Source organism: Chanodichthys erythropterus, chromosome 13 (genome assembly GCF_024489055.1).
Source record: "Chanodichthys erythropterus isolate Z2021 chromosome 13, ASM2448905v1, whole genome shotgun sequence".
NCBI lineage: Eukaryota > Metazoa > Chordata > Actinopteri > Cypriniformes > Xenocyprididae > Chanodichthys > Chanodichthys erythropterus.
The window spans coordinates 7,242,338-7,258,782 of record NC_090233.1 but is presented as its reverse complement, the minus strand read 5'-3'; the positions used below and the strand labels follow the sequence as shown (position 1 = coordinate 7,258,782).

At 34.4% G+C, this 16,445-nt stretch overlaps 1 protein-coding gene across 2 annotated transcripts in view; it reads right to left on the bottom strand.

Annotated features, from left to right (window-relative positions):
- Positions 1 to 9,025, bottom strand: part of rabep1 (rabaptin, RAB GTPase binding effector protein 1) — a 49,663-nt gene extending 40,638 nt beyond the window's left edge. Inside the window, exons 1-4 of one of the 2 annotated variants that reach the window (XM_067406030.1) lie at positions 9,010 to 9,025; positions 6,479 to 6,592; positions 3,289 to 3,417; positions 1,592 to 1,795 (exon numbers count right to left, since the gene is read on the bottom strand). In XM_067406030.1, the coding sequence (XP_067262131.1) occupies positions 1,592 to 1,795; positions 3,289 to 3,417; positions 6,479 to 6,524 (379 nt within the window). In that variant the 5' untranslated portion in view covers positions 6,525 to 6,592; positions 9,010 to 9,025. Of the gene's footprint in view, positions 1 to 1,591; positions 1,796 to 3,288; positions 3,418 to 6,478; positions 6,637 to 9,009 lie in introns of those variants that run through there. The other variant, XM_067406029.1, reaches the window with a different exon arrangement.
- Positions 9,026 to 16,445: the final 7,420 nt, after the last annotated feature.

The following is a 16,445-nucleotide window of genomic DNA, read 5'->3' as shown; positions in this document are numbered from 1 at the left end:
GACCCAAAGGGAACTCGCGCATGCGCTGTGAGAAGATATGTGCACTCATCCAAAGTGTGCATGCGGAAGCACGTGTACAGCGTGCAAATATTGAGATCTCCTTCAAGTCTTGCACTTGAACAGACAAATTCACACAAAAAATTGTCAACACGCCCATCTTGTTGAGTATCCTAGCAAAAATAATAGGTTTTTTAAATATATTAGCCTTTAAATATATTGACTAAAATGACAATACTGTTTTGCAGTTTTTAAATAGCAGGTTATTGATAAATGGGGGGGGGGGAAAACTCTAAAAAAAACTTACATAACTAAAAAAACATATCCTTTACAAATACATACATTGCTGGTCAAAAGTTTGGGTCTGTAAGATTTTTTTTTATGTTTTTGAAAAAAGTCTCAACCAAGGCTGCATTTATCTGAACAAAAACACATTAAAAACTAATATTGTGAACAAAGCTGAATTTTCAGCATCATTACTCCAGTCTTCAGTGTCACATGACCCTTCAGAAATCATTATAATATGCTGATTTGATGCTAAAGAAACATTTCTTATTATTATCAATGTTGAAAACACTTGTGCTGCTAAAGTTTTTTGTGTGGAACCCTTGATGCATTTTCTACGGAAGAGGATTAGAGCCAAGCAATAATAAAAAATAAAACCATCTCGAGAAAAAGCTTGTTAAATTTCGAGAAAAAAGTCATTAAATTACAAGAACAAATTGGGAACTTTTTTCTCGTAATTTAATGACTTTATTCTCATAATCTAATGACTTTTTTCTCGTAATTTAATGAGTTTATTCTCAACATTTTATTTCGACTTTTTTCTCGAAATTTAACAACTTTAATCTCAAGATGGTTTTATTTATTTTTTTATTGCTTGGCCCTAATCCTGTTCCGTAATTTTCAGAAGATTCTTTGATTAGAAAGTTTAAAAGCAGGGTTATTATCTTCAAAAAAAAAAAAAAAAAATTTCATTGTTAATTGAAGTAAAGATGAAATAAATTATTAATATTAGATGAAACACTAAAACAAAAATTATAACGAAATAAAATGAAAAACGAAATTTAAACGAAACTTAGAAATGTTGTCTGAAATAAACACTAAAATTACTAAATGGAAATAACTAAAACCAAAAGAAAACAAAATTAACCTAAACAGTAATTAAAAAAAGTAATAAAAATAATCACGATAAAATGACTAAAAAAACAATACTAAAATTAAGATGAAAACTAAAAGAAAAATAAAACCCACTTCAAAATAATAATAAAAAATACAATAGTATATAAATAAAACTAAAATAACTGTTCAAAAGAGCAGCATTTATTTAAAAGAGAAATCTTTGGTAACATTATATTGTACACTTTTGATCAATTTAATGTGTCCTTGCTGAACAAGTATTGCTTGCAAAAATTATTTCACTTTTTATTATTACTCAAAACAATATTAGTCTCGTAAAGCAGTTCAGTCTACTTCAGGATAGTAATGAATGATTTAGTTATTTCAAATAGAAGAAATAGCACAATAAATAAAACTTGGTTCTGAGTATCGGTTATTAGACACTTTACCATAAAAATAATCAGTATCCTATTACCTTTCATAATAGCCTGCAGTGACGCCACCTCCTCCTGCCACTGCTGCTTGACCTGGTCGATGGCTTCCTGCTTCGTGCTCTCAGAGACGGTGGCCACGGCTTTGATGGTCTCCATCTCTGCTCTAGCCTCGGACAGCTGGTCCTGCATCTTGCTCAGCTCTGCCTGGGCCTTCTCCAGTATAGCGGTCTGCTTCTTCAACTCATCTGAGATATTTACAAAACAAGTACAAAAGGTTTATATAGAGGAACCAGCAGGTTCAGTTCTGTAAGGCCTACAGCATTTTTTCCCTCTTCCACTGTGTCCTAAATATGATGTTTAACTAACTTAACTAGACCCTGTTTGGACCCATTTTTATTGCTGATGCTCTTGTGATAGGATCACCTGACACATTTGTACTAGGTGTAAAAGGAACCTCGTGTTCAGATCCCTGCTAACATTGTTTGGACCTTATCTGGTTTAGTACTTTCGTCCCGCCCCAGGACAGATTAACTATGAAATAAAGATCTATGACAGCTGAACTGTTTGCTAGTTGTTTAGTCATCTGTATCTGTGTGCCTCCAGGCATGATGTGCAATGGATTGTGTTACTGTACATGTCTATTGAAAAGGTGAGAACTGGTTTGAGGAAAAGGTCAGCGAGTGCAAAACCCACATATTTTTCCCAGTAAGCGATTTCTAAGAAGCCCTGTCGAAAGTGGCTACACACTTGTAGCCAATCAGCAGTAAGGGGCATGTCCACTCATGATGGGGGAGGAGAGAGAGTGAGCAAGAGGGAGATTTAATGAAAGACTGTAGAAAGAGTGATGATGAGAGACATTACAAAGGAGAAGAAATATAACTGGAAAAAGAAGGGTTATGATCAGGCAAGAGCTTTAGGACCTGTGTTAATATTAGAAAAGCTTTCCAGCAAGTGAAAACGGATGCAGAGTTTGTGTTGTTTCTGTTTCATACGCGAGTTGGTTTTGAGTGCGTGCTGCTGGCGACTAACAATGAACTCTTGCTTGTGCATAGTACTCATGTACTGCATGTTCATTTTTTGTTCTTCTTTGTCGTTTGTTCGTCATCTTCACTGTATTTTTCACTTCTGCTATGATAAAAAGACAACCATTCTTACATTGTGTGTTCGTGCATTTTGGGAGCGGAGCAATGAAGGGAGGTGTGTGTTTGTTTGGGTTGATTTCAAATAACAGTGTTTTCAATGATTCTCAGAAATCACTTACTGTACCTTTAAAACCATAGATTAGTGTTCAAATTTCTTGGAACTACAGTGGCTCCAAAAAGAACCATTAAGCCACACATAAAAACATTTGAATATCACTGAATTAACTGAAATAACTTTTCACAAAATGAAGTTTGTTAGATAAAACAAGATACACTTCTATTATATACAGATAAACAGCCTTGTGGATGTCAATGTCAGTGGACCATGTTCATAGTTAATGTGATGAAATACACCTCTTATTCTGCAAGGACACCTATGTTAACTTCATACAGCAAACAAGAAAATAGATTTAAAAAAAACATAAATAATAAAAATAAAAGAAATAAGTAAATAAAGTTTAAGTTAAAGTTAGGAAAACTCTATCAAGAATTTGTATGGAGATGCAACTGATGTTAAGAAATTCAGACCCGTTCAGTGTTACTTCAGTTTCTGTATGTCACAGGTCCATCAGCAGATATTGTAAACCATATATTACCTTCTTTAGACAGATAGAGTTCCTTAAACTTGGCCCGCTTCTGGTTGAATTCCATCTCCAGCTGTTGTTTGAGCTTCAGGAAGTCGGTTCGATCCTGCTCTTGCTCGGCCGCGCGCTGCTGCAGAACCCCTGCCAAAGCATCGCATCATCCATCAGTGCCACACATTCACAAAATCAACACCTCCAACTTCTGAATGGCACTTTGGCTCTTTACACACAGGAGTAAAATGTATGTAAATAATGCATGATGGGACATTTTCAACAGCAAAAAGAGAGGCTGAGATAAGCATGCTTGCTTGGCTAAATTATAGTGTTAGCTCTCACTAGTGTCAGTGCACAAAACATGTTTCTTGTTTTAAAAATCTATTATATATTTTTTTTTTGTGGATTTGTTTTATTTATTTTCATTCATTTTATTTTTTTTTATTTTTTGCTAAATTATTATTATTTTTTATTTTATTTTATTTTTTATGAAGATATACTACCATCCAAAATTTTGAGGGCGGTATGATTTATCTATTTACTTATTTTTTTAAATGTTTTTGTGCCCACCAAGGATGCAATTAATGGATGAAAAAAGAAAAAAAAAAAAAGGAAAAAAAGTAATATTATTACAATTTAAAATAGCCATTTTCTATTTGAATATATTCAAAAAAATATATGTAATGGCAAAGCTGAATTTTTAGCAGCCATTACTCCAGTCTTTAGTGTCACATGACAGAAATCCTTATATGCTGATTTGGTCATTACCACCAATATTCATCAATTTACTGTCATTGTCAATTTAATGCATCCTTACTGAATTAAAGTATTAATTAAAAAAAAAATAAAGATAAATAAATCTTACTGACCCAAAACATTTAAAGTAGTAATACTGATTTCAAGCATTGAAAAATTTAGACCAATGAAAAATCAAAACAGAGCTGAAACTCTTTGGAGTTTAGTTAACACATTGCGTATTTGATTCTCATTCACTCACAAATCAAACATGACGTAAAAGTTGGTTACACTTTATTTTATAGTGCCGTAGTTTCAATGTAATTACATAAGCACTGAGTACTATTAATTAACTACATGTACTTACTATAGAGTTACAGTTATGGTTTGGTTTAGGGTTAGTTATAGGGCTGTCAAACGATTAATCACGATTAATCGCATACAAAATAAAAGTTTGAGTTTGCCTAATATATGTGGGTGTAATTATTATGTATATGTAAATACAAACACATCCATGTATATATTTGAGAAATATTTACAAGAATATGTATTTATTTATATTTTTATATAATTTATATTATATATATAAATAAATTTTTTTGTACATAAATAACATATTTCTCTTAAATATATACATTAATTTGTGTGTATTTATATATACATATTATTTACACACATTACTCACACATATATTATGCAAACTCAAAACTTTTATTTTGTATGCGATTAATCGCGATTAATCGCGGTTAATCGTTTGACAGCCCTAGTTAGTTACTTGTAATTAGGGCTGGGGGATATATCGCATGCAATTGTCACGCGCATTTCGTACTGACAAAATGCACGTGACAATTGCACGCGATGTATCCCCCAGCCCTACTTGTAATTATGAATAATTTACTGTTAATTATAGTAACTACATGTAGTAACGTGTGTAACTACGGCACTGTAAAATAAAGTGTTACCTAAAAGTCTTCTTTAAACAAACAACTTTGACTTCTTACTGTGGTTGGAGCTTTAGGGGCGCTTATAAAAAGTGCTATAAAATTAATTTCTTTCCAAACTTGAAATAAACTCCATGATAAGCAATCAAAGACGACAACTATATGATCCCCATGACATTTTAAAGCTTATACACACATGAATTACATGATGTCTTGCACACTTTACTGCTGTAACACAATCAGACACACAGATAAGGATAAAGCTTCAGCTTGATTAACAGTCATTATGCCAGCTGGCACAATTCATTTAAAGAACAGCAACCTATAACAAAAACTGCTTTATTCAGTGAGGATCATTCCAGACCAGCAGTATTTCATCCAAGTAAATAAACAGAGACTCTAGTGTCAAGTCCAAGCCAGTACAGCCATATAGGTCAATCAACCGCAAGTATGTCCTGACAGATCATACATCTCTATCATTGGGTTTTACTCTGATTAGGCCTAAATGCAAGACTTTACAAACTCATATTTGCAGCAAAAGTCTTTGTTGGATTTGTAAAAGATGACTACACCCAAAACAACCACAAGCCTTTAGGGAGGACAGATGACTTTAACCTACACTATAAAAAAAAAAAATGTAGCTCAGCGGGATCAATCAGCAAGTGCATAGATTTGCATAGTTAAGGGGGGGGGGGGGGGGGTAAAATTTTTTCCATAAAATCTCACTTGAGCTATAAATAATAATATTTAAAAGCTAATACAATTGTGGCAACTGGCCAGAGATGTGTTTACCATTTCAGCAACAGAAACTGCACATCATAAAACACAAATAATGGAAATAATGATTATATATAATTTCCCACCAGTCCATATAATCACAAACATTTATGTCATATTGTGCTTAAAGTGCTGAAGTAGACTTATACAACATATTCAACTTCATATACCATGGTACTTCAAATTATTTTGAAGTATGTCACAATAATGACATGTTAAAAAAAAAATAATAATAATAATTTAACACTTTTTGTCAGTGCAAGGTAATGTTTGTGGCAAACACATCCATGAATGGTTCAAATCAATATGTGCATCAAAACTCTGTATGAACGTAAATGCACGCGAACCGTGTCACCATCTGAGCAACATTACAAACCTGTAGACATGATATTCAATCACTTCAAATATATAAGATCATAAAAAAAACACTGTCCTGAGAGTCTTAAAAAACTGTCAGTCCAGCTGTCATCTGCTGATCACACTGGATGCAGCATCATCATGTTGACCATATAAACACGTTTCTGTGCACCTAAAGATCAGCTTTGTGCAAGAAGAGTTCTGTCAGAAGCATCGACACATATCAGGGACTAAAGCATCATATGAGAGCGTTTTAATAAATAGGCAAACAATAGTGCAGGCTATCTGTCAGCCGGTTGACTGTTGCTGGCTAATCCGTGGACGAACAGGCCGCAGGCCTACAATGAGCACAGATAAATCAGCACAATAAACCTTTCGTTGAGGAGAAAGACGCTTACCGTCATGTTGAGGCGGCTGGGTGGACCCCGAGGCCTGCTCGGCCATGGTTTCCCGGGGCTGAGTTTAGAAAAGCGGCACTCTGAAGGAAAGCGAGGAGCGCCCAGCAGAACTGGCTACTAGAGACAGAGCAACGTCATTGTAGAAATAACACGCACTGCGCATGCGCACACCGAATGGGCGGAGCTCTCTTTAGAATATGATTAAAAAAACAAGACAGAAAAGACTTTGAACTTGGCATTATATCTGCGTTATCTCTGTTTGTTTGCTTTATAAATGCATTTTTTTATATTTGTATATGTATATGTGTCTCAATTATTATTGATGATATATTACTAGCGGTATTTTAATAGATATATATTAATAAATAATTAATTGAATATTCAGATGCAACATCCACTATAACACAAAATAAATGCACTCAAATAAATAAATTCATAAATAAACAACTCCACAGCACTATACCCCAATAAACCAACCAACTAAACAAACAGAAAAAAAAAAAAAAAAAACACTGAATGGAAAATATATATATATATATATATATATATATATATATATATATATATATATATATACACTCACATACACACAGTTACTGATTCCAAATTACATGACAAAAATTGTAGTTAGTAACATAATCCATTACATTACAAAATTAAGGTAATGTAATATGACTTCTTTTGATTACTTTTAGATTACTTTTGACTTAACTCATTTATCACATTGTTTTAAATAGGATAACCTTGTACCATACTGATATAAAAATACAAAGAAAAAGAAAATATATTCCATTCTTTATCAACAACATGAAGTGTGTTAAATATTACATTAAGTCAGGGTTTCCTAGACTGGGGTTTGTGAGTTTAATTAAAAGTAAAAAAAAAAAATTAACATTTAAAATAAATAATAAATAATTATAAAATACAAAGCAATCAAAATAAAACACTTAGTAAAAAAGATTATATATATATATATATATATATATATATATATATATATATATATATTTTTTTTTTTTTTTACCTCCATGTCATGTGACCATTAACTGACATCAGAGAACTGTGAAATTATTATTTTAATTTTATTTTTTTTTTATTTTAAAAGGCTCACCTGGCAAAAAAGTTGGGGAATCACTGCATTGCACGTTAATATGAAATGATGTGAATTTGTAAATTTTAATGTGTTTGAAAGACAAAAGTCTTCCAAAGACACTAATACATGGTTAAATGACTGAGTAAGTGATAATTCAAGTAATAATTAAAGGGTTAGTTCACCCAAAAATCTAAATTATTCCATGATTTCCTTACCCTCAAGCCAGGTGTATATGAATATCTTCTTTCAGACAAACACAATCGGAGATATATTTAAAAATATCCTTAGTCCTCCAAGGTTGATAATGGTTGTGAATGGGGTGCCACGTTTTGAAGACAAAAATAATGCATCCATCCATAAAAAAGTAATCCACACGGCTCCAGGGGGGTAATAAAGGCCTTCTGATGCGAATCAATGCATTTTTGTTAGAAAAATATCCATATTCAAAACTTTATAAAGTAAAATAACTAGCTTCCGGCGGACTACTGTGCGCAGAATGCACAAGTCGATTTGCGGCGGAAGAGCATCCTTTGACCTGACGCTCAACGTAATTACGAACGCGGAGGCGCAGAGGATAGAGCAAAACAAATCACCCGTCACGGATTAGAAGTCTAAAACGTTAATTTTTAAAGAGAAATTTCGTAGTAAATCATTGGATAATTTTCATTTTTACGTGAACTATCTTTTTAATGTGTTCGTCAGGAGTGGATTAAATATGCAATGCTAAGAAAACACTTTTAAAGGTGAAATGATTTCTGTAAATCTAGTGATCAAATGCTGTGTTTGTCTCAGTTTTCAGTGATATTCACATGACTAGTGGCTGGACTGTCTGTGCAATTCCACAAACATGGAAGACCTTCTGAACATATACAAGCAGTAGACTTTTTTAGAGAAAAATAAAATAAATAAAAGATAAAAAAAAAAGAAGTAGTGGGGAGAATCAATGAATTATGAATAATTTACTACCATTGTGGGAATAATGTAATCATGTAATCAAATAAAAATGTAACTGTAGTCTGATTATGAATATTTTAAAATGTAATATAATCTAATTACAAGTACTTATTTTTTGTAAGATTTTATGTAATCAGGCTACTACCCAGCTCTGTGTGTGTGTGTGTGTGTGTGTGTGTATATATATATATATATATATATATTTTTTTTTTTTTTCAGTGAATGTTCAGATGCAAGAAACAAAAAAAAATATTTAAAAAAATGGTTTATAAAAAAATACATGTATATATAAATAGCTCACAAATTATTCAATAAATGTTCCTCATCCTTTGCACCACCAAAAGAGAAAAATAATAATAAAGAAAATCTAAATGTAGCTGGAATCCCCTAAATAAATAAATAAATAATGTAATGAACAATTCACTATAAACTTCTAGTGGTCAAACACAATATCCACAATAAAAAAATAAAGATAAATAATTACCTGAATGCCTAGGCCACACCCACTATACACCACTTATAAACTTCTCCTTGAGTTGAAAGCATATGGATTCATTTTTATACAGAACAGGGGAAGTACTATTTTGTTTTACACCATCCCTCAGTCTCTCCCACGGTATAAAACACAGTAGCTGCACAGTTGACTAACAATGAACACAGTCTCACAGACCTAAAGCTTATGTGGACCACAATATATAAACAAGTAAATAAACTCATGAATAATTCACTACAACTTCTAGAGGTTATGCCCATTATACCACAATAAATGAACAAATAAATCCCTAGATATACAGAGGCCACGCCCACTATAGAATCCCCTCTTTGAGATGACAGCAAATTAAATGCCTAGATTCAGTTCTCTGAAGAATAGCAGAAGTACAATTCCTGTTTGAACTATCCCACAGTCTCTTTGTTGCGTACAACTCCACGACTACCACAGTCGATGTATAGTTGACTAATAGTACATTTCTGAGTCACACAAACCAACCTACAGCTTATATGGAAGAAGGTTTGGTCAGTGGGTGAAAATTTCCTGTTTGTGACACTTCTGTAATCGCCACTATACAGAATATGTGCAAGACTGGTGTGATCTACACAACAGACAAAGGTAATTATGTTTTATCTTATTATTTTCATCATCACAAAAACATATGAATAGCCATTATTGAATGTCTCCAACAGACATTCTACTGACTATTAGTAACTTTGCAACAACTTGTAAACTTATTCTACTAACCTAACGGTCTAATGATCTAATGAGAGTTAGTTGACGTTTAGTAGCAAAGTTACTTAGAATGTCTAATGTCGACCATCAAAATAAAGTACATAAATGTGGTTTTATTATATTAAAAATAATAAATTAAAATCAAATGTAAATTATAAGTTAATATCAGTGTGATGTAAAATAAAGAAATACATTATGTCAATACTTTATCCGTTTAAGATTGTGTTTATCTTATTAATATTGTTAAGACCATTCTGAGTTTGATCTGTGATCCGTTAAGTCAGTATGTTTTGTATTATATTTCCTCACAATATAATAAATTGATACAGCATTTTGGCTTAATTTCATGTAAACTTTAAAGATCCCTGTACTTGAACACAAAATGAACACAATTCCATTTCTGACATTTTTTGTTGTTGTTGTTTTTTAAATTCTGTTTGTGAAGATACTGTGAATAAAACAAATGAATCTCTAAATGAAGATGGTCAGTGAAGTGAAACGCACTACAGTGCTAAGAAAAGAATGATGCAGGAAGTCAGTTAATCAAATGCAAAACTTGTGCCTTTGCAGGATGAGTGCTGTGAGCATGATATAGAGCTCGAGAGAAAATGTTGTATTCATGCTGAAATATTAAATGACAATTACTGTATTCATTCCCCGCATCCAGATTAGATTTCTGTCATTAAAATAGATTGTAAAAGCTTTTGGAAGGGCATTAAAACTAGGTTAACACTCTCCACCCAGGAAACACAGCTGACTGGAAAACCAGAAACTTCAAGCATGTGCCTGAACAGTGTTGAAAAGGAGAAGTAGCTGGAGTTTAAAGTATGTTATTCATTATGATATAAAAACAAAATGTTTGTGATATCATTGAATCTGAGCATTTTCTTTGTTTCATTTCATAGATGGAGATCCTACGTCAATACTTTTGGACAGCATTACTGCTGGCCATCATTCTGGTGACTCTGGTCATAGTAATAATTTTCATTTTCATCAATATTTGCATCAGTAAAAGAGGTAAACACATCTCTACAGAGGTTCTGATCAGCCACACAACAACCTAAATATGGTAAACAGAGCGTTTAAAGAGAGTGGTTAGCCACATATCTGTTGTAAAGGCTGCACAGAATGAAGAACTGGGTGACAATGTAAAACATTGCCATAATTGCCAAACAAAGCCATAATATTGTGAAATATTATATTTAAAATAACTTTTAAAATAAATTTTAATGCACTTTAAAATGTAATTTATTCCTGTGATGGCAAAGATGAATTTTTATTAGCCATTACTCTTGTCTTCTGGGTCACATGATCTTTCAGAAAAAAATACAATATGATGATTTGGTGCTCAGAGAGAAAGAGAATTTACTTGTCACACTTATTACTCCAGTATATAAATAATATTTCTACTGTTACTGACCAAAAAATAAATAAAAATACAGTTAATTTAATAATGCAATATTAGTTATTCACAAAAATTATTAGGGTTTTGAAGTAGATGTTGGAATACAGCTGCAGGAAACAAATTTTGTGTCATTTCACATAGACTTAACCTCATAGTTACTGAAAAATAGGCCTTGTGACCACTTCCTTAACAGTCTGACTGCATACCACTGATTAATTTTATTTTTCATGTCAATCCTCAGTCTTTGTTTCCTCTTTTTGTAGCTGCTTGGTACAGTACACAAGCAAAACCAAATCATTACGATGGCGCAAATTTTCAAAAACAGTAAGTGCGTCAAGGTCATTTAAATTAAGATCTCATAAAAAAAAAAAAAAAAAAAAAAAAAGGATTTACACTCTAAAATAAATGACTTTTTCCATTACAGGGAAAACCAAGTTCATCACAAAGACCTTGAGAATGAGAAACCACCCTTACCTCCCAGAGATCAGTTCATGTCCATGGATTCTGGTCAGTTTTGTTTTTATATTAGCATAATGTGTTAATTTACTTCACTCTATAAAACTGCAATGACACACACCTTTTGTAACATGTTTAAACTCAAGAGAATGAGAAGTCAGGAGAGGGCGAGTGGACTTGTTTTTAAAGGGATAGTTCACCCAAAAATGAAAATTTGATGTTTATCTGCTTACCCCCAGTGCATCCAAGATGTAGGTGACTTTTTTTTTTCAGTCGAACGCAAATTATGATTTTTAACTGCAACCGCTGCTGTCTGTCAGTCAAATAATAGCAGTAGATGGGAACTTCAAATATAACAGTATATAAAACTTGCTTAGACAAATCAAAATTAAACCCTGCGGCTCGTGACGACACATTGATGTCCTAAGACACGAAACGATCGGTTTGTGCGAGAAACCGAACATTATTTATATAATTTTTACCTCTAATACACCACTATGTCCAACTTCGTTCAGCTTCCTGTTAGTGAGGTCAAAAAACGCGTTCTGAAGACGGCAGTGATGTCTCGCCCATATACTTCAATGAGCGCGAGACATCACTTCCGTTGTCAGAGCGCGATCTGACCTCACTAGCCGGAAGCTGAACGGAGTTGGACATAGTGGTGTATTAGAGGTAAAAAATGATATAAATACTGTTCAGTTTCTCGCACAAACCGATCGTTTCGTGTCTTAGGACATCAATGTGTCGTCACGAGCCACAGGGTTTAATTTGGATTTGTCTATGGAAGTTTTTTCGACTCTTATTGTTCAAGTTCCCAATCACTGCTATTATTTGACTGACAGACGGCAGCGGTTGCAGTTAAAAATCATAATTTGCGTTCGACTGAAGAAAAAAAGTCATCTACATCTTGGATGCCCTGGGGGTAAGCAGATAAACATCAAATTTTCATTTTTGGGTGAACTATCCCTTTAACTTTCAAAAAAATCTCCAGTACAAACAAAAGGCAGCTTTTCAGATCCACACAGGTGATCTGTGCGTTGGTAGTCTCACGTAGCCAGACCTTAAAGGTGCCCTAGAATCAGAATTTGAATTTTCCTGGGCATAGTTGAATAACAAGAGTTCAGTACATGGAAAAGACATACATTGAGTTTCAAACCCCATTGTTTCCTCCTTCTTATGTAAATCTCATTTGTTTAAAAGACTTCCGAAAACACTCGGATCTCAACATAACACCGACTGTTACGTAACAGGATCATTAATATGTATGACCCCAATATTTGCATAATGCCAGCCCTTTCGACGCATTAGACAAGTAAAGGCAGTATTAACGGCTGGATCTGTGCACAGACAAGGTAAGCAAGCAAGAACAACAGCGAAAAATGGCAGATGGAGCAATAATAACTGACATGATTCATGATAACATGATATTTTTAGTCATATTTGTAAATTGTCTTTCTAAATGTTTCATTAGCATGTTGCTAATATACTGTTAAATGAGGTTAAAATTACCATAGTTTATTACTGTATTCACGGAGACAAGAGCTGTCGCTATTTTCATTTTTAAACATGTGCAGTCTGTATAATTCATAAACACAACTTCATTCTTTATAAATCTCTCCAACAGTGTGTAATGTTAGCTTTAGCCCGTTAGCCACAGAGCATAGCCACAAACTAACACAGAATCAAACGTAACCATCTAAATAAATACTTTACTCACATAATTCGAAGCATGCATACAGCATGCATGACAAACATCTTGTAAAGATCCATTTGAGGGTTATTAGCTGTGTGAACTGTGTTTATGCGATGTATATATAGTTGAGAGCTCGTGTGGCAGAGGGAACGCATCTCTTAAAGGGGCCGTGCTGAAAAAATCAGTGCATAGTTAATGATGCCCCAAAATAGGCAATTAAAAAAATTAATTAAAAAAAATCTATTGGGTATTTTGAGCTTAAACTTCACAGACACATTCAGGGGACACCTAGGACTTGTATTACATCTTGTAAAAAAACAATCTAGGGCACCTTTAAAATTAACGGTAGAAGGTCTGGATTCCATAGCAGCTTTCATTGGCTACGGACCGCCCAGAGGGCATCTGACTGATGTGTAAAGCAACCAATCACAGTTTGTTGTCATGTTCAGGTGCATGAAAATGTAAAGTCGATGTCCCTACAAACCATTGTTCAACCAAAAAAATGATTCATTCGGGAACATCATGCAAATTTACTGCACCAATGGTGCATCAGTCACCAAAAATTTTGAAAATCCAGTATTTCATGAACCTGATAAGCATTCATTGTCACAGTTGTAAACACGATGACTTTCTTCTTCCATGAGGGGGATTGGTGTTATGATGGCTTTGTTTCCAAATGAACTGTTAAATAACGCAACATACACACATCTCCCGGAAATCCAGTAGAATTCAAACAGTCAGATGATGACTTCACATTTTGTGTGCCTTAGGCATCAGACGTTCAGCCAGTGGTCCATGGGCGTGACGTGGGCGTGATGACAAACAGAGAGTGAAGGCTAGTAACAGAGGCTAAGGACCACCTACCACAGGGGTATCCAGTCCTGCTCTTGGAGGGCCACTGTCCTGCAGAGTTTAGCTCCAACCCCAATTAAAACACACCTGAACCAGCTAATCAAGGTCTTACTAGGCATACTGTGTTGAGGCAAGTTGGAGCTAAACTCTGCAGGACAGTGGCCCTCCAGGAGCAGGATTGGACACCCCTGACCTACCGGATCTCTAGGCATTCTTTCTATATGGTGCTCTATATCGCTTCCATCTTTGAGAGCTTATGACTGATGTAAAGCACCCGGCACTCCTCCCCCTCCACCACCTGAGAGAATATGGGTCGCAGCCCAGTGTCCAATGTGTCTGTCTGCAACTCAAAAGAGAGATTAATGTCAGGAGAGTGCAAAAGCACTCCTGCTCCATTTTCAAGTCCAAGAGGGCCAGATGAAGTTCTCCTTCAAGGTTTTCAACACCACTGTAAAGGCCAATTCACTCCGCACGGACAGACGGCGACAAACGCGGACAATCACCAGATTACAGTACTTCTCAGACATTCCACGACCCGACAAGCGGATCATTCAGCATGTTCAGTCGACATGAACAAGCTCCAACAGACACTGATAGGGGTAACACACTGATCTGACAAAACCAGACAAAGTGTCTGTTGGAATCTGTCAGTGCAGTGTGCTTCGGCCTTAATATGTTCGAACTCAAGGGAAGAAGTCTGGGACGGCAAGAGGACTTTCAAAAGATTTATTTTAATTTTCAAAAAGAAAATCTCCAGTACAAACAGAAAACGCAGCTTTTCAGCTCCATGCAGCTCTCTTCCCATCCCAGGAAATCAAAACTCCAGTTTTGTGGCTTGTAGTCCACATGTATTAAATGCTAGGGTACTCCTTAATATTGAAAATATGATCTTTTAGCAGATATATTAATTTCATGTAAACTTTAAAGATATATATATAGATTTATATATATACATTTTAAAATGACAGTTCCAGGAAAACGGATAAAAAAATATTGATGCTACACTCAGGGGCGTATCAAATTGTTTGTCCAATCAAATGCTTTCTAGAATGAGAATGTCCTTCCTTCAATACCACCTGCCTCTGACTAGCAATTGTTCATTGTGGCCAGTTCATGGCTATGACATAAAAAAACAACTCTTAAATATGTCATATGAAACATGTTAACAACAAAAAAAAGTTTTGCAAATTATTAAGCTTAAGTTTTTACATGCGCTTCGTACTTCTTTCTCTCAGCATATTACAATAAGCAACTGAAACAGAAATGTAACCAGTTTGATATCATGTCTGAATTTCCAGTGGAGCTTAGTTATGAGGACGTGGAGCCCGTGCCGGACTATATTGTGGTTGAGGAGTCGACACCTCCTGCGCCCCAACAACCCACCGTCACTCCACACTACACCGCAGTCGAGACAAAAAGTCAAGATCAAGATGCAGACAGCGAGGATTACGATGACATTGACACCCCTGCTGACGACGACGGTGAAGATTATGACGACGTAGGGTAAAAGACACAAATCAACAGTGGCTCTACATCAACTTCAGCTAAGACACATGAGAAGACCTAAGCTATATATTTCCTGCAAAATACTATTCTACATTATTTGAGCAGAAACAAGTATTAACAGCATGTAACCTAATACAACTGTGTTTACTTTCATTTATGTAAAGCGATCTTTCACTTCCTATTGTTAGTAATGCAATGAGTCTTCCAAAAACATCATATTCTGTTGTAATACCATATTGCTTGGATGTGGTTGCACAAGAAGTTGATGAAACTTCTAAAGATGAGAAATATCTCAAGATTATATATTAAATATATATTAAGCCTATAAATGATATTTGCACTAACAAGTTTCATGTCTGATACAACAATATGCCTTATTCTTTTATTCCTGTAAATCTGTGTACTTGAACTAAATGCTTTTTGGGGAAAAAAAACAACAACAACACAAACAAGCAGTACTCAAACATTTACATACATTTATTCTTAAAAAAGAAAAAAGTAAAATGGTGATGATCAATAGATATTTCTCTTTCACAGCTGTTCGATTTATAATCACTGTTGTACAGGGCAGCAACAGCAACATATCAAAAGTCAGTTCTTTTTTTTTAAACCCATGCTCACGGTCAGAGAAGCATTATGGGCCTTGCAGACATTTCGAGGCATATGATTTCTTTGCACACAATCTGCAAGTGTCCCTTTTGCTCGGTGAGTAGAGCTCATGTTCTTTTGTACACAAGAGAAACAAGTGGAGAAAAAATATTTTCTTTCTCTTGCTCTCAGAGA